Source organism: Maylandia zebra, linkage group LG7, assembly GCF_041146795.1.
Source record: "Maylandia zebra isolate NMK-2024a linkage group LG7, Mzebra_GT3a, whole genome shotgun sequence".
Lineage (NCBI taxonomy): Eukaryota > Metazoa > Chordata > Actinopteri > Cichliformes > Cichlidae > Maylandia > Maylandia zebra.
In genome coordinates, this window is record NC_135173.1 from 65,968,940 (window position 1) to 65,990,886 (window position 21,947).

Here is a 21,947-nt window from a genome sequence, read left to right on the forward strand (position 1 = left end):
CTGCCAGGGCTGCACACTGCACATATATTAAATACAAAAATGCTACTAATTTTGTTCTGCCAGCAAATTCTCTAATGAAAGTCACTGAACCAAGCAATCCAATCTGAAAACAGGCTCCCTTTGTGCTCTGTAGTCAAGATGGTGACCACTGAGAGTAAGAACAGAGTGCTTACCATCTTGCTACTCAGAGGACTTTGTGTCATCATATCTGTAGGAACGGTGGTACACAGTTTAAGAGACAGCTAGCTCTTAGTCTTTTACTTCCTTGTCTGTGATCTTACCCGACTTTCCATTGGTGAACGTCCCTTCGTTCTCGTCGTCCACAGGAATCTTCTCATATTTGCCGTGTCCAGTGACGACAAATTTGTACTTTTTATTAGCCGCTGAGCTCTGAGGAGATAAGCAAGAGCTCATTTTGAATATTTTTTACAGATTAGAAATCTGAAGATGAAAATCCAGGTCAAGATTTTCATATCACCATCACTGATGACATTTTTAAAAAATGATTCCTCCACCAGGTGAGAGTGGTGGAGGCCTCTGAAGTGTTCTTCCCTTATAAAAAGCACACTAGATGAGGAATGATGTGCCAGTTTCTCTAAAATGAGAAAACTGACTAACTCAGGCATCAGATAACTGTACCGTGAAGTTGTGAAAGGGACTTTTTAAAATTAAATATCCTTTTCCAGTGTTATATAGACCAAACAATGAACACTTCTGATGTACACAATAACAAAAGAAGCGAGGTAAATGCAAAGAAATTATTCTTAATTGAGCTTTACTTTACATTTAAGACTCTTCTGTGCTTGTATTCTATGTTTATACCTTCATGTTTTGTCCGGGCCTCCCCGACGAGTCTCCGATGACCTCCCACATGTTCTTCTTCTGCATCACATCTCCGGGTCTCAGATCCTGTTTTGTTTTTTAAAAAACATGGCTCAGGAGTCTTCCATGAAATCTGGTGCATAGACTGAATAAATCTAGCTGTTCTTGATTTGCATTCCACTTACATAAAAAAGGAAAAGACATACTTTTATTGCTTTTTTTCTTAGTCGTTTCTAAATATTGAATTGTTTATGTAATTTCCTGATTTATTTTACATTTTTAGGATAAAGGAAATGGAGAAATCCTGTTATATAGAGTTATCTCTGACGTTGCCACTAGAGGGAAACCTCACATCGCAAACTGCACCTGAACGCATCACTGTGAGCTCAGCTATTACACAGGAGAGGCGAGTTTAGTGCAGCTGCTCTTTTCCTTAAAACCGCACACACACACAGATTTCCTTTGAATACATAAAAAACAGCTTAAAGGACAATCACGCAGCCTGTGAATGCCAAACAAAACTGCAGAAGCATCATTAACATCTGAAACCACTCTTGTTAGAGTGAATGTGACTTACAGCGGGTCTGCTGCTCAGCTGTCTGCTGCCGTCTGAGGGGCCTTTCACCCACTGATTGATCAGATTGGCCACGCCCACCTTCAGACCCTCAGTGTCCTGATTGATGAAGCACAAACAGGATGAAACGTTTCACTTTCATCTTCAGCTAAACTCAGATGTTTAGTTGAGTATTTAACTTTGTTTATTCAGTTGTTCCGCACTTTCATTAAAGCAAACTAGGTTCATTTAGCTGGATAACAGCGTCCTGCTCTGTGGAGGCAAAACATGCCTCAAAGGGAGAGGCATAATAAACCTTCAATACAGCAATATATTTAAATAATAATGATGATGATAAGAAAATATGAAGAAAAGATAGATGAAAAATTAAGTAAAATACAAAAGTTTTAAATTATGGCCTGTTTACATTTTTTAAAGTATTATTTTTAATAGATTACATTTTTTATGTAATGTATCTTTAAAAATACATTAATTTTCTTTCATTTATGAAATTGTTAATGTATTAGACTTTTTAAATATAAAATTAAAGTAAAAAATATATTTTTTTAATTTCCTTGGGTGGATAAAATTAAATGTGATTATTATACATATTAAAAATATAGTATAAAAAATTAAAAATGACAATTCAATTCACTTTAGCAGTAATTTTGCTTCTTTTTAAGATATAAAATGTTTAATTGGTGTAATTAAATTGCAGTCAGTGCTGGACCTGCAGAATAAATTCGATGAAAACTCCTTTGTAATATCCATAATATGTGTTTGATAAATAAATATATCTCCCTTAATTTGGTTCTTCGCTTTTCTCTTCATGACCTGCTGAGAAAAATCAAAGCTTGGACAAATTATTTTTAGCCCATAATAACCGCTCTCTGTTTCACTAACAAGCGCCTGTTTGACCGTTCACATCAAAGAATTCCCGTAAAACAGAACATATGAAACAGGTGAGGATGGATCTGTTTGCCAGACTTTAAATAAACACGTGAGGTTTTAGCCGTTAGGTCAGACAAACATGACGATCAAAGAGGCTTTAAATGGGTAAAAATTTCAATAATCCTCCACAAGCACATGCAGAAAAACAGCATGATCGGGTGAAGCAAAAGGGATTTGGTTCTAAAGTGCAGTGTTTTAATGTGATGCTAGCAACTTTATGGTCATCCTTAAACCCCCTAAAAAGCTTGTGATTACCTATTAAAATGACCAAGAGAAGTTCCTTTTAGGTCAAACTGGCTCTGCTTTAACTACATACCACAGATCATAGCTTTACATGCATTTACATGAATGTAAAACAAAGCAGAAATCTAAAGGTACCCCGTTAGATTGTTTCCTCTCACCTTGCAGGTGGCTCCCTTGCTGGGACTCTGGCTCCAGGCCTCTCCAGCCTCAAACAGGTTCTTCTTGGAAGCGACAACCTCAGGTGATTGGGGCAGGTCATTCAGTGATGCCTTCACTGCCCGAGCCTCCTGAGAGTTCTGCACAAAGACAAACCTCACAGTTAGCAACAAGTGGCAGCATCCAAGGCTGAAAGATGAACATCATCTTATTGACATCTTATCTTATTATCATGTCCTGATATTTAAAACCTTAGAATTTATTTCAGAGAGGGTGTATTTGTTAAAAACGTTTGCTAGAATAAGCTGGAATGCTATGTTTCTTTGCAATATACATCTAACCGCATTCAAATTGTGGTTTATATAAATGACATAGTTTAGGCAGATTTATGTGAATCACAGGTGTAATCTCAATCTAAAAGATTTATGGTGAGAATATTCTCTCTCCTGCAAACCTTTAATTTATGTTCTTTTGTTAAACCTGTTCTTGTGCTGCAGTCTATAAATCAGCATGGGAACCACCTGAGGTGAAAAGGAAAACGAGGAATGGAAAGATAAAAATAAAAAGCTGGGATCACCACGTTTTCCTGTCATGCATCCGTTTTACACGCACAATTGAAAATATGTGCGGGTGATGTAATCGCCCAGGTGCTGCCGAGGTTTGTGGCCGCTGCACAAAAAGGGTCAGAGCAGCTGCTGCTGCCCCCAGCTGAGTCCAAACAATGTGAGTGCAAAGTTTCAAACCTGCAGCAGAGCAACCATCATGCGCTTCTCGCTGCGGAAAACACCCGAGGGTTTGCAGAAAATTCAAATCAGAGGAAGGAAGCAACTAGTGCACAAACATTATCCTGACGAGTCAATGCTTTCCGCATATTGTACCGAAATTATCTCAATGACTTTTTATTTTTGTGCCATCCTCACGCTTAACCAACAGAAAGGATAATTGTCAGTCTGTTGCGAGGCCGTGCCTGTAATGAACACTGCAGCGAGGCAGATATGAATGAGACCAACAGGCTGTGATAGATATCTGTGGGCAGGAGGGGGGGTTGTGGTTCGGGGGCTGATGAAAACATTCATTAGCTTCATCAATGCTCCCTCTGTCTGCATGCGTCTTTGTACAAGTCATGACTGAATATGGTTACGTCATGTCTCCCAGAAACATGAGTGGAGGTTTCATGTGAACACGAGGAGAGTCTGTGGGGTCTTAACAAGCAAGTGAAAAAAGACGGTAAACCTTGAAAATCAATAAAATATTAATGCTAAGCGACCTGCCAGTGAATACTGGTATCATTAAGCTGTTTGAGGAGCGGCTGGTGACAGTGAGGGATGGACCTGGAGAGCTGAGAAATTATTTGAGGTTACAAGTAGAGTCACGGACGTGTGTGTGTGTGTGTGTGTGTGTGTGTGTGTGTGTGTGTGTGTGTGTGTGTGTGTGTGTGTGTGTGTGTGTGTGTGTGTGTGTGTTGACCTCCACAGCGTGGGCGTACTGCTCCAGCTTGTCGTCGATCTTGGATGTCAGGAGGAGAGGCTGCGTCTTCTTGAAGCTGTTACTGAGTCACACAAAGCAGCAGGAAATTAAAACCAGAGACACGGAGTCTGCGTCACATTAATTTTAATAGATTGCTCCCTTAAATTTAAAATAAACATTTTCTATGTTAGAGAGCATTACTACCTTAAACTAATTAAAATGTTTCAACTCTAAACTTTATTTTTATGATCCTGTCATTCATATATCGTCTGCTGCTGATTATCCGGGTCACAGGGGGGCACAGTCTCCATGGCCAACTCTTCCAGCTCGTCTGGGCCACACCAAGATTTTCCCAAGCAATAGGAGAGATATAATCTGCGGGTTTAACTGGAGGTCTCCAGATCTCTCATTTGAACAGATCTTACCTAGGAGGAGTTTCCTCAATTGTGAACAAGTCCCTGAAAAACTTGAACTCTTTTATTTGATTAGGAAGGGCAGAAACTCCTTCCCATTCCGGAGTCGCCATGCCATTGTTTCCGGACTCGGACCACGTCCTAACACTTGGTGGTGCTAATTTTTTATGTATGTTTAGATCAAAGCGCTCCTGGGCATCAATATAATCAATATATTGAAAAATGGGATATTGGGGGTGTCAATAATGCAGTTAATATGATTTTTTTTAAAAAAATAAATAAATAAATAAATAAATAAATAAAATAAAAAAACGTGACAACTCTTCCTGTAGGGGAGACCGGGGATAGTTGTAACGTCGGTCAGTTGTAACACTTCTAATTTCTCCAATCAGGGCTAAGTTTCAAATCATGTGATTCACTCTGTACATGCGCAATTCAGTTCTTCTATCACTGGTGAAAAATCAGCACCCTTCGACAAACACAGACAATTTTAGAAGAAAGAAACTAATTTGTATGCCAAAAAGTAAGTTTTTTGACTTTATTTCATTTTCTAATAGCACTAACTGCTTTGCAGTTAAACTCATCAAACTTAAATTATGTTATTTGTATGTCTATGGGGATATATTCTGTGCATGTCTTTAGTGCTAATGTTTTAGGTGTTAGCTGTAATGCGAGCTAGATCGTGGCTATAGGAGTCTGGGTCAGTTGTAACAGCAACAGCCTGGGTTAGTTGTAACAACCATGCAAATGTTACAACTTACCCCACTATTACTTTAACTCATATTTTTTTGTTTTCTTTGAATTACAGTATGCCTAGGTCATGGAAAAGACAGACTGACCGAGGGGTGCCTCTCAGTATTTTGGAGAGAGCATCAAATGATGTTAGAAATCAGGGAAAGTCCACCAGATCTGTGGCAAAATTGTATGGCATTTGCCATGTCACTTTGCACCGATTTTGTAAAGAGAGGAAGAAGGTGGAAGAGCAGGGATCAATGGAACTCCCACGTGTAGGATACCATAGTGGAAAGAAGGTCTTCACTGATGAACAAGAGAAGGAATTAACAGAATACCTGATGAGAGCTGCAGATGCATTTTATGGACTATGTCCACGTGAGGTAAGCAGATAGGAAGCAATAAAGGATAAGACAAGGGAAAGTTAGAAATTTGTAATGGTAGCAATTTAAAATATAGTATATCAGAAATACTAACATATTTCGTGATTAAAATTACAGGTAAAAGAACTGGCATATCAGCTTGCAGTGAAACATGGATGCAAACATCCAAAGTCATGGGACAAATTCTCAAGGGCTGGACCAGACTGGTTCTCAGCCTACATGAAACGAAACCCAACTTTGTCCATTAGAAGTGCTGAGGCTACAAGTCTGGCACGGGCCACCAGTTTTAATCAACACAATGTAGCAATGTTTTTCAAAAAATTTGATGAAGTGCTAAAGAGACACACCTTAACAGCAAATGACATATTGATGAGACTGGCATAACAACTGTGCAAAACCCAGACAGAGTGATTGCAAAACGTGGCACTAAACAAGTTGGTGCAATGACATCGGCAGAGAGAGGTTCACTGGTCACCCTTGCATGTGCAGTTAATGCCATTGGCAACACAATTCCTCCAATGTTTGTGTTCCCACGCATACGTTATGCAGACCACTTTGTCAGAGATGGGCCAGTAGGAAGTATTGGCAGTGGAAATAAGTCAGGATGGATGCAAGAAACAGAGTTCCTCATCTTTTTAAAGCACTTTGCAAACCACACCAAGGTCAGCAATGAAAGAAAAGTGATTCTTCTCATGGATAACCACAGTTCACACCTGTCAATTGCAGCCATTGACTTCTGCAAGAGCAATGGAATTGTGATGCTCACATTTCCCCCTCACTGCAGTCACAAACTCCAACCACTTGACAGGAGTGTTTATGGCCCACTGAAAAAGATGGTGAACAGTGCAAGTGATTCCTGGATGAGAATGAATCCAGGAAAGACCATAACAATATATGAAATACCAGGTCTTGTCAGGACGGCACTTCCAGCAGCAGCTACACCAAAGAATATACAGGCTGGATTCCAGTGCTGTGGAATTTGGCCATACAATCCAAACATATTTGAGGACAGTGACTTTGCTCCATCACAGGTCACAGATCGTCCTTCTCCAGCAGTCCATATGGACATTTCTCCAGCTGACCAACAGTCCGCTCCTATTGCTGCTCATCTCACCAGTCCTACAGCTGACGACATGACCACTCCTCCAGATGCTCACATCTCCAGTCTCCCAACTGACCTCCAAGCTGCTCCCTCATCAGGCTGTGATGAAAACCCACAGACCTCCTTGGGCTTTAACCCAGAAGATGTGCGACCCTTACCAAAAGCTGGACCTAGAAAAACCCCTTCAACGGGAAGAAAAAGGAAACAAACAGCAATACTCACTGATACACCAGTTAAGATGGCCCTTGAAGCAGACCAGAGAAGCAGGAAAATAAGTTTTCCAAAGAAGAGGCTGTGCCAGAAACAAGGCAAATCCACTCCCACAAACCTAAAACAATCCAAGCTTTCCACATCACGAAAGAAAAATCAGAAAATGAATAACACTGAACAGGACAACACAGATTCCTCAGATGCTGCTGAGAATTTCTGTATTGTGTGCATGGAAAACTTCAATAACTCAAAGCCAAAAGAAGCTTGGGTTAAGTGCCTGACCTGTGCACTGTGGGCTCATGAGGCCTGCACTCCAGGACAGCCATACATCTGTCACCACTGTGATTCTGATGGTGATTAAAAACTTGACAGAAACACATACAGTTCATTTGATGAAGCTGGTGCACAGCTACATTTTTTCAGGTTAATTATTATGTTCAAATGTGGCAAGAGTTGTCGGTTATAATCCCCACCGAGCCAATGAAGACTCAATGGAGGCCAACCAAAATTATTGAAAAATTCAGTTGGTGAAAAGTTTTTGTTACAGTATGTTCAAAATCTATATTTCTGCACTCTGTCACACACTCCTACACACACTCACAAACACACAAATAGCTACATAAATGTTTATAAGTGCATTCAGGTGTTGAATAAAATAGATTACATCTTAAGATTTTGTCAGTACCCTTATTTCATTGTGTTACATCTCACCCCGGGGTATGTTACAACTAACCCAGACTATGGGGTTAATTGTAACATTTCACTCTTTGTGTTTGAGAGCATACCATGCAATGGGTAATTGTGCTGCAGAGAAAATAGCTGCACTATTTAATAGCAGAGACATGTAAATACTTTGCATTACATTTTGAATCCATTACCTTAAAAGAGCTCCAAGCTACAGACAGAAATGTCAAAAATGTTACAACTATCCCCGGTCTCCCCTACTCTCTCAGCGCACACACTTGTACGTTGATTTGAATAAATTGGCCAAAAAAGACAACGCACACTTAAACCAAAGTTATGGTCTGTGAAAATCTATTATTGTGACAGCTCTAGTCCAGTCTGAGAATGTATGGCAGCAGGATTTCATTAAGCTGAAATATGACCTTTATATTTAAACCTTAAAATTTGATTGCTTTATATTGTCAGTTCAAAACGTGTGGCTCTCAGGTTTGGCCTCATGGTTCACCTGATGATTTTAGAACCTCCGAGGCATTTGCAAAATAAAGTTTGTGTCTGTCTGTGTCTACATTTTTACAACTTCCCAGTTTTCCATGTTCACACTATAATCAAGATCAAAAACGTTGGGTCAGACCAACTCACGTTGGCTCCAGAAACTGAGTCAAAGCTGGATTTGCGGTTGAATAAATTAAAGTCTGTCTGAAATGTTTTTGTCTTGTGGTCTTTGCAGATCCAGCAGATCCTCCTCCCTATTTTTTGGCTTTCCCCGGCTTCAGATAAGAGCTCTGACATTATTCTTTCATGGCAGGAGGGAAAAACTCATTTATCATCTGAATCTTTGACTTTGACATGTCTGAGGCGCCATCATGGGGCAACACCCGCTTTTAAAAGGAGGTTTGACCTGATGATGTCATGCAGCTGAGCAAACATCAGAGGCTGCTGCTGAGGTTGTCATAGCTGGAAGCCGTCACTTAGTTTTAACTTCTGCAATAAATTTTAAGGAGGGAAAGTTTCTACCTGTCAATAAGTCTAGATGTTAAATTCAAACTTTCAGCTATGTAGTAAACCACATGTCCGTAGCACTAAAACCACTACACAAACGTAGTAATAAATAAGTACAAATCCTTTACAGAGGTTTTTATGAACTTATACACCTCTGGCCATGACACAAGATGTACCAGACTTAATTTATGAGGATGATCAAAAAAATGTATGGCTACCTCCAGGAATCCTCCCTCCTGACAATACTGCAGTCATCACACATGAGCAAAGCTCCTGCTTAGAAAAAGCCCCTCTGGCATTCATCCATCCAGACCAGACATGTTTCATTAAAGGCAGACACTTATCAGCACGGTTGGATATGAGCAGGGCTGCACATAAGTGGTCCGCATATGCACATTCGCTGTCAAAATAAAAGACGCGCACCAGATAAGAAGTTGCAATGCGCGTTTGTGTCCATAAGATTTTCTGGAGGAGGACAGACATTTGTTTAGAACTCTTAAAGATGTTGAAGAAGCAAGCTCCTTTAAGCAATTACTTTGGTGTTCCTCCACCTCCAAAGAAATGTCAGAAGGAGTCCGAACCACAAAAGAAGCGCGTATTCTCACGTAAAATGGGTTAAATTCACAAAACTTCACTCTTCATAATTGGTGCCAGGCAAGGATGTCCTCTCTCTCCATTTCTCTATGCACTATTCATAAAACTGCTATGTGCAATCATAAAGATAGTAAACTTCTAATACCAAACATAATATTCTCCTTTATGCAGATGATGTGCTCTTATTTCATCGGGACTCCCATTCTTTGCTGCCACAACCGTTTAAGTCCAGCTGCTCTGTAAACTGGTCAAAATCCATCATTTTACTTCTTTGTATGAATGAGAGGGTGTGGAAGACCTTTCAACTCCTCCAATTGCTTTAATCGCAGACTAAATTCAAATGAGCACCCACACACTCACAGTTACACCTCTCATTTTCTGTACCACCTCTGCCCAGCCTGTAAGTTTCTTGCTTCGTGTAATTAACTATGTATTTTAACTTCAGAAATTTACAGTTCACGAGTACTCTGCAGGCATTAACACTGTGGGAGTCAAAGGTTGAGCTGCCTGATGCCATCACACCTCTTCTGAACACACAGTTGTCTGTAAATTAAAGCATCCTCATAGAAACGTTCCTCCTGCTCAGAGCTGATAATATCCTGCTGCAGACTGCCTGGAGCCACCATACCTCACTAACCACGAGAGAAAACACAGCCGCCTGCATCTGGACAGAGTTAAGAGGAGCCATAAATCACAGCTTAGGAAAGGCGATGCACTGAGAGAGGTGGAGAGGTCACCTCCAACCCTTTTCATCAGGGTTTACGTTCAGACGGTGGAGAGTTAACCAGCAGCCAGAAAACTGAAAAAAGAAGCGGGTCACTTACGTCAAAAGGATTAGCTACTTCTTCAAGTTTATCAGTGGAAATACTTGCTTAGCTTTAGCATAGCTAGTCAGAAAAAATAACTCCGTTAAAATATGTAGACACGTATTTTATCTGATAACATCTGAATTTGACTCTCTGTGGATAAAGTTGAATATCACATGCTCCTCCACTATTCAGATGCTTGGATAAAAAATTCTGCATTTTTCTTTGATCTGGAAGATTCTGAACAACATTCAAACTGAAGCTACACTCAAGATTAGCTCATTTGTACATAAAGGCCACAGTTCTTTGACTTGTATCCTTCCATTAAGGTAGCATTCAGATAACACTCAGTTGACCTGATTGACTCAGTAGAAACTTTGAAATCAAGCTGCGCTCTTTGTCTACCTGTCAGACTGTGTCTCAGGCTTCTAGCAGGACATTGCTGACTATGCAGCACTGTGATAGCATGAAAATCAGAGTGTGTTGGGAATGCCAAAAACAACTAAGGTACAAAGGATTATATAAAGATGCAACCATTGCAGATGTAAACTTCCCTAAAGTGCAATCCCTTGGGTGAACAGGCTAAAATGTGTAGATTGGTGTAACTGTGGCATTTTTTGTTTCTACCCACAAAAAACAAACAAAAAGGAGCCAAAGAACTGACATTGCAGAGTCCAGAGTGTTATATCACACTCACTACTTCCATCCTTTATATACAGTTTTATAGGAGGCGGAAAAAAATAAATTAATAAAAAATAAATAAATAAATAAATAAAAAAGGCTGCCTGCATGCTGTCAGGATAATGAGCCCAAACACCATTTATTAGGTTGAATTATTTAAGAGATTTTAATAGTTTTAATATTTCTATTTGGTGAAATAATGCATATGTAAATCTGATCAAGATACTGATAAAGATCCTCACCTTTTCTTCAGTGAGCGGTTCAGGGACTCTGTTCTCTCTGTGATCTGAAACAGAAGAAGAAGTATGACGCCTTTTGTTTTTCCTTTCGGATGAACACGTTTCTCTCTGTGTCACTGCTGCAGTTCATGAATGTGTTAATTAAAGCTCAGCTCTGGGTTTGGCCTTGGACCTCCCAGTCCCAGACAAACAGCGCTGAGGTGGCTGGCCTTCATCAAACCGCACGAGTCGTCAGAGAGTCAGAGGATGATGGAAAAATGTGGCTTTTTAGAACATAAATTTATAGAGTGTTACATTACCTTAAGGACATACACCTACAATAAAATTGACAGAGTCACTGGGTTAAAGATGAAGAGCAACAACTGAGAAAATGTATTATACTCTGAAGAAAACTTGAATTCAAGGGCAAAATCATCTCTCTGCATTACTCTGTATTGATTTTCAGTCCATGTTCTTTTTATTTATCCCCAAACTTTTCCATCAAAATGCCCACACAGAGTAAAAGATCTGCTGTGGGATGTGACGATTTTCCTTTAGTGTACAGGCTCAAAGGGCCTGCATTATTCAGCATTCTTACTGGTAATGCTTGTTTCCCCAGTCTAAGTAAATGAAACTGGCCCTAGATGGACACCAGCACTGGTACCATCTGTCGACAGAGCTCATCCAGCTGACCTGGACAATTTTGTTGTTTTTTTAATCTGCACTCAGGGGTCCGATTTTTAGGACAGGAGCAGTGTATCTCGGACCTCAGAGGTCAAACATCAAAGTACACACACACACACACACACCTTTTGTTACTGTTTTATATATAGTTATAGTGTTGTGTGTGTGAAAGCCTGTTGTTTGAAATTAAATTAAAAAATGACACTGCATAATTTCTTCTGGTAAAGAGCCATAAAATGTGCTTCCAACATGCAGCAAAATGCATCAAACACTGGACATAAATGACAATATTTAATGTAGAGGTGAAGCCTGCCTAATGTGAAGCATGGCTAGATTTGAGTTCTGTGGGGAAAAGTCACAATGTCAGATTTAACAACTTAAAATAACACACAGGATGTTAATCTTAGTGTTGTACTTACGTGGTGCCATTAACACAACTGAGAAAATAAACCTGAGGATTTCACTTAATCTCATAAGTTTTTACCCATTGTTGTAAATGTCTCTTTTGCTATTTGGATTCATTTTTTTTCTGTGTCCTTGGACATTTGGTTCGTTTGAATCTGTTCATGTTCACATAAATTCAGGAATAGAAGAAGCAAAAGACATGCCAACATGCACACAGTCATGCACGTGGACGAGCCACTCATCAAAAATTCAAATACAGAACCCCAAAGTCTCAAACATGGTTTGGTTTCTTAATCTTTATGAACCAGATTTTTTTTTAAGAAAAGAAATGTCTTCCTGGACTGAGAGGGCTCCATAAACGACCGCAACGTGCTGAAAAAACACACATAGGCATTTACAGTTCACACAGATCATCAAGCTCAGACAGTGAAACATTTCGAGTGGCAGTGAGATCGAGGACAACACCGCATGCTTTTCCTGGTGCAGTCAGGCTGAAGTGGCTTTGCAATCACACACACACAGAGGTACACACACATGCAACTTACAAGCTGAGACTGAACCCATCTGCTGGGAAGATAACACACAGCGATTAGTCACTGAGTTACTTGTTTTTTTAACCCAACAGGTCAAACAGTAGGCTGCATTTTGTTAAATCAACATTACAGTAATGGGCTAGACGGAAGGACGGATCACCCGAGACAATTAAACTTTTCTTTTTCAAATTCCTCTTTATCTGCTCACATGATAGCTCTTGCTGACCTGAACAGGTAAGATTAAATTCTGACAGCATTCATGGCTGTGCCAGTGGGTTCTTAAGTGAACCTTTGATGCTTTTTCTCTCATATATCCATTTTATATCCACATATATAATGTGAATGTGAATTCACTGTGAACCACAAGCTCAGGTTCAGACTGATCTAAATGCTCAGTGCTGCAGCGCCTATTTGAATATTGGATCTGACTGCTATTCATGATCATCTCAGGAACATAGCTCTGCCTGTGAGGACAGAAGTCCACCCACCTCAAAACTTTTGTTTGAACTTGACTTGTTTGCAAATATGATTTATTAACAAGTAAATACAACCAGCTTTCGATACATTAGGGTTTTATGACCAAGTTACTCAATCAGAAATGTTGTTTAGGCCTCCGTCACATCAGCCTAGAGACCAGGTGGTAACCCTCTGGCACACCTGATGACTAGGGGAAAAATACGCATATCCCAACCCACCGGTGGTTGCTGCATGTTCTTGCTGTCACTGAGGGTGCTGCACCAAGGCCCTCCTTGTGGTTTGCTAGCAGATTTCTACTGTTACCTGTAGTTTGCATGAAAGATGCTGACTTGTCTGCAAACACTTGGCATTTAGCGTGATGCCAAAAAGAGATAGAGAATGTTTGCATTGAAAGTAAAAGAGTAACACCTTTTTTGTCGCACTCTTCAGACTTAAAAATACTCTCTGAGCAGACATGTAAGTCTTTATCTTCTATGCAAACTGCAGGCAATATGTTAAAAACCAAAGCAAATCTAAGGAGGCCTTCAGTGCAGAACCGTGTGTCTCTTTGTGACCATTTTCAAACTAGCAATCACCAACCAGCTGGGGAATACACATTGTTCCATAGCGACCGGCTGTAGCCAGATAATAATAATAATAATGATAATGGATACTTTATTGATCCCCATGGGGAAATTACTTGTTTTTCTCTGCATTTGACCCATTCACTGGTCAGATGGTTGCTGACCAGTCTCTAAGTTAGAAAAGTGAAACAGTCAAACAAAAGAAGAAGCAGTTACCAACAGATAGATTTTATAACCAGCGTTAGAAGCCGGTACACGCTCTTTACCTTCTGTGTGGAAACTTTTGGGCTGAAGGGACTGAACATCTCGTCTTCATCGACACTGGACGTACTCAGGTTCTTCATCCTCTCTGCTGCCTCCATCCTCCTCCTCTCGATTTCTTCCTTCATGCGTCTTCTCTCCTCCTGGGAGTCGGATTAAAAACACTCTTCAGCCCCAAAGCCATATAGATCTAACAGCTGCTAATACTAGAGACTAAGTAGCCATTGTTTTACTCTTGAAGCTGAATTAGTTACTTTTAGGCAAGGCCGTGATACCTCCATAATAAGCTAAAGATGTCCCTACTGTATATCCCTGATATATTAAGAATTTAGTTATGAATTTTAGACATTTGGCATGCTGCATTCTTCTTCTTCTTTCACATTATACATCCTCACTGATATGATAAACATATGGATAAGACCACAAAGATGATCTTTGTAACTTTCTTAAAAAAATAAATCTGAGGTTCACAGGCTAGTAGATCTTTTATTACTAGCTCTTAAAATATGAAGAAAAAATATGAAGCTTGCACTACATTTAAACCCCAAATAAAAATGTTTTACTTGAATCTGAGCGTCATTTACCAAATTCCTAACCCCCCTCCTGCAGTTGTGTATATATCTCTGTGCATATAGCATTTCAGATACTGAGCTTTTATTGAGACATGGTCACCTCTTCTTTGGCCAGCCGCTGCAGCTCCTCCTCCTCCCTCCGACGTTCCTCTTCCTGTCGGACCTGCCGTCTATCCTCCCTCCTTCTCTTCAGCTCCTCCAGCTCTTGCTCAGCCTCAGCCTGTCGTTGTCTCAGTTGCTCCATCTCCTGGCTCTCCTTCTCTTGGAGGCTCCGCCGGATCTTCTCCAGACGTTGCTCTGTCTCCAGGATGGCCTCCGACTCCTCTGGTTCAGCAGCTCTGCTACACACAGCACTACTGTATAGGATATAAAATGCTTTGATTTACGCCCTGGCTGTGGAGCTGAAATAAGATCTAAATATTTTTGTCCAAAGTCTTTAAAGTACTTTTGGGATTCTGGAAAATGTAAACTTGATATTTGTAGGTTTTTTTGTGTTGTCTCAAGAAATGATTTACTTCTGCTTTGGCTTTTAAAGTCAGTGTAACAAAAGCTACATATTCAGGTGAGTGGAAAGGCACATAATAAGATAGCAAACAAAACTTGTTACACACATGGTGGATCTCTTTGTTTTGGTGATAAATGATGTCACTTCCTCATTGGCTGCGTTGCCGTTTGAGTTGCTGTGTTTTGGCTCTTGGTGAAGAAAAACCTTGGATGTGTAGGAGATTTTGACTTCTTTTCTTTTCTCCACCTGTTAATGAAAGATCGCAAGGAAATAGATTTTTAAATGCATGTAATAATATATACACTGAAGTTTGCTCTTCTTTCAAAGTAGGTCTTCAAATCTTTTTGAACACATCAACTCTTTTCTTGAATCAGTTGAGACTCAGACTGTTCTAATATGATTTTAGACCTTATATGAACCGTCTTTACCATCTATCAATAACTTGATATTTGAATAAGTAAAATCCTTATCTAGACTAATGTTGAATATTTTTATTTATGACACTTCCACAGAAAACTCAGTTTTCCAGTACGGAAGTCCTACCTCTGGATGTGGCCTTTGACTCTCCTCGCTCCTCCTCGAGATCAGTTCATCCTTCTTTCTTAGTTCCTCCTCCCTCTCTTTCTCCCTCCTTGCTCTCTCAGCTCGAATCATTTCTTCTTCATGCTCCTTCCTCCTCTCCATCTCCACCCTGTCTCTGTCTTCCTGCTCCTGCCTCTGGAGTTGGAGAGAAGTGATGGAGGCCTTCGTGCTCTTTATGGGCACAGCTTTTTTTATCGTGTCTTCCTCTTCGTACTCGTCTTCATATCCTCCCTGGCTGAGCTCCTGCAGGCGCTGCTGCCTTCGCCTCTCTCTGCGTTGGGTCCAGTCACTGAAGCCTTCGTCCTCCTCCAGAGAATGAGAACTATTTGGCTTCAGGCTGCTGCCATACCTATGGAGAGAAGAGATGGAAAAAGAGTCAAGACAGGCAAGATCATGAGATCCCAAACGTGTTTAGCAAAATTCCAACCCTCGGACATATCCCATTTGCATCCTCAGGCAGTACTCAGGCTTTCAGTGTGATGTGTATTATAATAAAATACAACACAGCGTGAGACAAATTGAGCAATGCTTTGCTTAAACCGTGTTGTTATTATGGATAAAGTGCCCATTAAGTCAGTTAAATCTACCAGATTTGCTACTCTGTGGTCTCTGTTAAAGTCTCTGTTTTTCCATTACTCAGCAGCTAAGTCAACAAACTAGCTGATTAGTTCCCAGCCGGGAACTTGGCTGAAGTTCCTCAGGTTGCTCGATTCCACAATTTATGTCAAACCTCAAAACAGGGAATACAAATTTGATACTTCAATAGCTCAACCCCTGCTTTGTACACCTCTCTATTAAAATTGAAAGAAAATAACGACACAACAAGAACATCTTTAAATTAAATCTGGAGACAACTCCCCTTAAAAAAGAAGAAGAAAAATCAGGTGCAGGATGTCGCCATGGTGGGGAAAATAGTCCCTGTAGATTTCTAGTCTGGAAATAAATCACGTGCAGCCACGTTTCAGCCAAAATGTGACGCAGTCCACTCAAGACAATGCATGCAATTTCACCTCCATCTTAAATGGATACAAAAGTAAACCCTGGAAGAAGCCATGACTTCACCCAGTTTGAACAGTGAATGCATGGTGGAAAACGTCTGCTTTCACGTTCCAATACGTTCATTTTGAAAAACAACAAGTGTACAAATGCAGCATTAATCTTGAAAGTCCTGTTCCTGACGTAAGGAGCAGAGCTCAGTTTCAGTCAATCAAAAGGCATTAAGTGATTTTAGCAACAAGGTCTGTAGTGCTTTGTTGAACACAAGTTTCGACTTGCTACAGGATGGCATTAGTCTGGGAATCCTCTTGACTGGGAAAAAACCCACTGCACCGAATGCATGGAAATCATCCTAGCCCAAAAAATTGCAGGATACAAAGATAACAGTCACTCGTCAGAGGTAATCCATCACATTAAGTGTCCTTCAGTAAAATATTTTGGGAAGCAGTTGGCAGACCACCATATCATGAGAGGACAGATCACCACAAGCAAAAAAGACAACATTTCCTACAAGACCTAAAAATATAATAAGCTGAATGGCCGTAGAGCCACAAACAAATTGCATGCAGATGCCAACTTGACCCTGTTCAATCGCAAACTGATAGCAGGCCGATTTTGCCTTTTTGCCATTTTCTGTCGCTATGCAGACAGAAGCTGATTACGAGTGGTCACAGACGTGGTCCCAGTTTTTTAGGCAACCACTTCAAAAACAATGTGCAAGTTCACTGCAAGTTGTTGCAATAACGTCAGCCGTGCAGCCGTCTTCAATCACTGTTTTCCCTGGTATGACATTAACATTAACCTTAGACCAAAGAACACTAGCTTACTGCAAACACATTGACACATGCGTTATTTTTAGCTCGTTTTGAATTAAAAGGACAGGTTACTGCAATACCATCCTACAATATAATTCAGACCTTAATGCGTCATTGAAAAAAATTCCTGAATAATGCACGAATCCTTATCTTCTCAGGGACACCAACGTAAACAGGACATTTGAACACATTATGAAACACGGGGTTGAGATCATCTCATTCCATAAAAGTCAGATTTTAAAACACAAGTGTGTGCACTTTAATGCTGAAGCTATTCCACATTTCCAGTCTAGAATATTTGTCACATCTGCAGCTGCTCACACAAAGGTGCGAGGTCCTCGCTGCCTGCTTCCCTCTGCACACATCGAACAGCCACAGGAGGAAATCAGCATGTAACATGCTATATACGATCTCATATTCTACTATGAAATATTTGAACTTCAATTTAGGCGTTAATTATTATGGAGCGCCAGTTATGTTTTGTCTAAATGGACTTAGCCCTGAACACTTATTCAACAGTCAGAAGATCTCCCACTTGATCCTGCTGATTAAACTAATAAGTGTGCTTCGTGTCTTTGGGAGCTGGCAGAGAGGAATTCACTCAGCATTCCCCAGATGATTAAGACATTCTGGTCCGTGGGGCCCCAACTGTAGAGTGGGAGCCTCCGCCTGAGCTCTCAGAAACTAATCTGTCCAAACAAACAGCAAAGTTTCTACTTCAGAATAAAGACGTCCAACATGAAGTCATCGAGTCCTGATAGGCAGCACTCGGTCACGCTCGATGACCTCTCCTGATTTACTGCATTTTATGAAAAATGGTACCGTTCCCTCTGAATGAAGGTAAGTGCAGTTAACGGCTACTCGAGGCCGGCTCTAAAAGCGAGTTGTCACTCCTCCCGCCTAATCAGTTTTGGACAGCAATGAATTTGTAAGTGCTCAGAATATTTCTTCTCATCGATGTTAACAGAGTGGACAAAATATTATTAGATGATCAACAGAGCTGATGTTTAACTAATAAATATGAATTAAATTGTATTTAATGAATAACAGATTGTATATAAAAGATTGGACCTCCTCAGTGTGACCAAAGCAATTGATTGATGCCATTTATAGCCAAAACCCCCCATAGCTAATGGCTCTGGCCATTAGCTATTAGCTATGTGGCTACACCCCTACTTATCCAAAAGAATCAGAAAAGAAAGCAATTCCTCATACTGATATTAAGGAGGGAAATCATGTGCAGAGCAGGCAGTAAACAGGGCTAATCCTTCTGTAACTTTGGACACTTTAACATGGGAGTCTATGGGGACTGACTTACTCTTGGAGTCTAAAGTGGACGTTAGAGGAACTGCAGCTTCCACAGTGGCTTCATTTTTCTGCCCTGAAGGTTGGTGCCTTGTATCAGTGCACTAAAACATATAGCTAATGTACATCAGTCTGAAAATGTATCTGCAGACTTAGAATTTTCACATCTTTTTGAATAAAAGAATATATTTGAGTTGTTTCTGATCATTTTTCTTCAGTGGAAACCAATGGGCTTGATGCTTAGAGCCACAGAGAGAGGCTAGTGGAATCAGAAATGGAGTCACTGTAGATCCAGTAAATGATAAAAGGCAGCATTTGCTTCAACCAACATTCACAAGCTCAAAATCTGTCAGCGCTTCTGAGCTCACTGATCTCGGGGTGAAACCAGCATTACGTCACCTGCATCTCACAGAACACCTTTCAATTACAAACCACAGCAGTGGAGCTACCTCATACTGACTCACCGCAGCCTGAATCCAGCTGCGCCTGTGACGTGATGAAGGAAAAGGTGTTGAAGATGCAAGCTATAATTAAGAGCCTGAAATTAAAAGTCAGCTGAGAGACCACGAGCTCCGACATGGAGGCTTGGTAGTAAACATTCTTTGGCGGTTGTGTAATGAGAAGGCAGCTGCGTGTTGGTCTTCATGTCAATACGACAGGATGGAAGAGGTTGTTTGTGGCATTTCCCAGTGGAAACATTTGTTTTATGTAACCAGACGTCTGTGAACCCCTGTAAAGCAGCCAGGCAGGCCGGGGGGAGCGTAACCGCTGCAGAAACAGGCTGAACTTTGAGGTTCGTGACTGGGAAACGTGATGACAAAATCTTTTAACTGCATCATCAGGAAATTAAAGAAAAACAAAACATGCAGACACAGTTAGCAGCTTGTTCAGGAAGTCATTGGACATGAGATGAGTGAATGAATAATGTTTGCACTTAGTAGCTTCCTGGGTTCTCATGACTGCATGGAGAAGGAATTCCACCATATTTAGATTCCTCCTACTTCCATGATTTAGAGTGAGAACATAGCCAGATTAAGCAAATTCAGGCCTTGAAATGGAATTGGATATCTAGATATCCACTGAAATCTACGGACTCTCAAGCTTCAGACCTTTTTTTTTATTATTTGTTAAAATTAAATCCTGATACCAGGGTTCATCTACGAGTGACTATGGCTAGAACGCCAGTGGTTCCATAACTTTGAATAAAACCTAACAGAGCTTAGTGCAGGGCAGGTCGGAGATGTAATTATACCGTTTCTTGAGCAGGTCTTGAATAATTGTTGAAGCCCAGCACTATATGGGGAGAAGATCACTAACTCATCTGCATAATATTCAGTCAGTCATGTTGTTGAAAGGTTAAAAGCTCAGTTTGCGGCTCCGTGATGAAGACCCATGTGTGTCCTTCACATAACACAGTGAGAAAGTGCTTTAAACCTCCATTTTCTCTGAGGGCCAGCAGGAGGTGACTGCTGAGTGGCAAAACAAACTGCACAAAAGTTCTATGGGGAACAATGTCCCCTTAGCTTATTAAGCCTTTCCTGTGCAGTCTTAAATCATGAATTTTAAGTCTTACCAACGACAACATGATGTAAATTTTGAACTTTACGTCACCCACTAGAGTCAAAAAGGAAAAAATAAAGCAGGGTGTGATTTCGTGCGGGCCTTTGCAAGTATTGAAAGAGTGTGTCTCAGTATCACAGTCAAATCTATCTCATTGCGTCATTGCATCTGGTTTCAGTGATGACAACATTCAGCTCGAAGCTTCAGAACGAGACTTCACTAAATAGAAAAAAAAAAAGGGGGTGAACACAGACACTACGTCCCTTATATATGAGCCAGAGCTGCTTATAAGCAAGAAGTCACGTGTTGCAAACTGTTTAAAGAAAGAAAAAATTCTTTCTTTAAACAAATAAATATTCCAAAACAGCAACTAAAACCCACCAGCATGTTCCAGATGTCCTACTCGGAAAAAGGCTGCTTTTCGTACAAACACCATAACCAGAGATCACATTCTTTATATTTTAAAAGGAAGCGTTTGGGATGTAAAGGGCCTCTGCAATATTTTCTGTACTCACGTGTTCTCTTCTGGCGGCATCTTGCCGTCCAGTGATGACTCTCCGGGTGCTGAGCCGCTGTTCCTCCGGCGTAAAGACTCTCGAGCTCTCCGACGACGCTCCCTCTCCACCTCCTCGGCATCCTCGATGCTCCTCTGGGCCGTCAGCCTGGAAAGAAAGGAGCACTCCATTTCACTAAGAGTGCAGGCAGGTTTGAACACGTTCCATTGCCAACCATGTCATGATCTTTGGGACTTTTGTAATATTTCCTATTATGTTATTCATCCCTAAACAGCACAGTTTGGTGCACATGAGCGGGGAGCAAAGACCGAAACAAAAAAAAACGAGTCTACCTTTTTTCCCTAACATACAGTCTGAAATGTTTACACCAGTTTTGTACTTCAGTAATCAAAAATACTGCCTGTATTTTTCAGTCTTATTAATGTGTCAGATCAAAAGACGTGAATTTTTCCTGCAGTAACTGAAGTAATTACTGCAGTAACTTTGAGACTTTTTGGGGGAATAATTAGTACTTTTCCATGTGGTATTGCTCCACATGGCGTACTTCTTTCAACAGAGGAGGTTGGGAAATGTCACAATCTTCATCATGTATCACACATGACCCAGATTCCTGACTCGCAGTCGTCTCTTGAGCCTCCTGGGTTTCTGAACAGTGAGTCTCTGAGGCCAGAAGAACATCTGCCGGGCCTCGGATGAGAAACACCGCCGTCTGTTTGCGCGTCAGATAAACACAATCGTGCTACGCTTCATGTCAACATGAGATCACAGTATTTATTACAAACACAGTTGATCTTTATTTATCAGAAGACAGCGAGCCAAACGCGAGCACTCTTTGCAACAACGCTTTGATTTACACCAATGTCGGGGGATTTAAAGACAGCACCTCCCCTCACACGGAAACGGCAACATAAGAAAAAAAAAAGTGCAACGTTTTCTTTGTTTATTTGATGGCCAACAATGAAAAAAAAAAAACACTAGATATGTTGGTTTCAATTAAAAGAAGCAATTTGCAAATCAGCTTTCAGAGAAAAATGAGCTCACCGGTTATACAGGATAACGAATAACAAAATGAAGCAAAGTAAACAAATTAAAACCTAAAGAAAAGTTAATGTAAAGTGAGTGACATGAATCAATGATTTGAAAAAAAACAAAAGGGACCA

At 40.5% G+C, this 21,947-nt stretch overlaps 1 protein-coding gene across 2 annotated transcripts in view; it reads right to left on the minus strand.

The window, feature by feature from the left end:
- Window positions 1-21,947, minus strand: part of lsp1a (lymphocyte specific protein 1 a) — a 43,203-nt gene that overhangs the window by 7,920 nt on the left and 13,336 nt on the right. For both annotated transcript variants that reach the window (XM_012923246.3, XM_076886934.1), the window contains 11 exons: window positions 20,788-20,934; window positions 15,558-15,945; window positions 15,121-15,260; window positions 14,610-14,865; window positions 13,943-14,080; window positions 11,039-11,082; window positions 4,193-4,274; window positions 2,728-2,865; window positions 1,400-1,495; window positions 823-909; window positions 282-390 (listed from right to left, as the gene is read on the minus strand). In XM_012923246.3, the coding sequence (XP_012778700.2) occupies window positions 282-390; window positions 823-909; window positions 1,400-1,495; window positions 2,728-2,865; window positions 4,193-4,274; window positions 11,039-11,082; window positions 13,943-14,080; window positions 14,610-14,865; window positions 15,121-15,260; window positions 15,558-15,945; window positions 20,788-20,934 (1,625 nt within the window). The remainder of the gene's footprint in view (window positions 1-281; window positions 391-822; window positions 910-1,399; window positions 1,496-2,727; window positions 2,866-4,192; window positions 4,275-11,038; window positions 11,083-13,942; window positions 14,081-14,609; window positions 14,866-15,120; window positions 15,261-15,557; window positions 15,946-20,787; window positions 20,935-21,947) is intronic.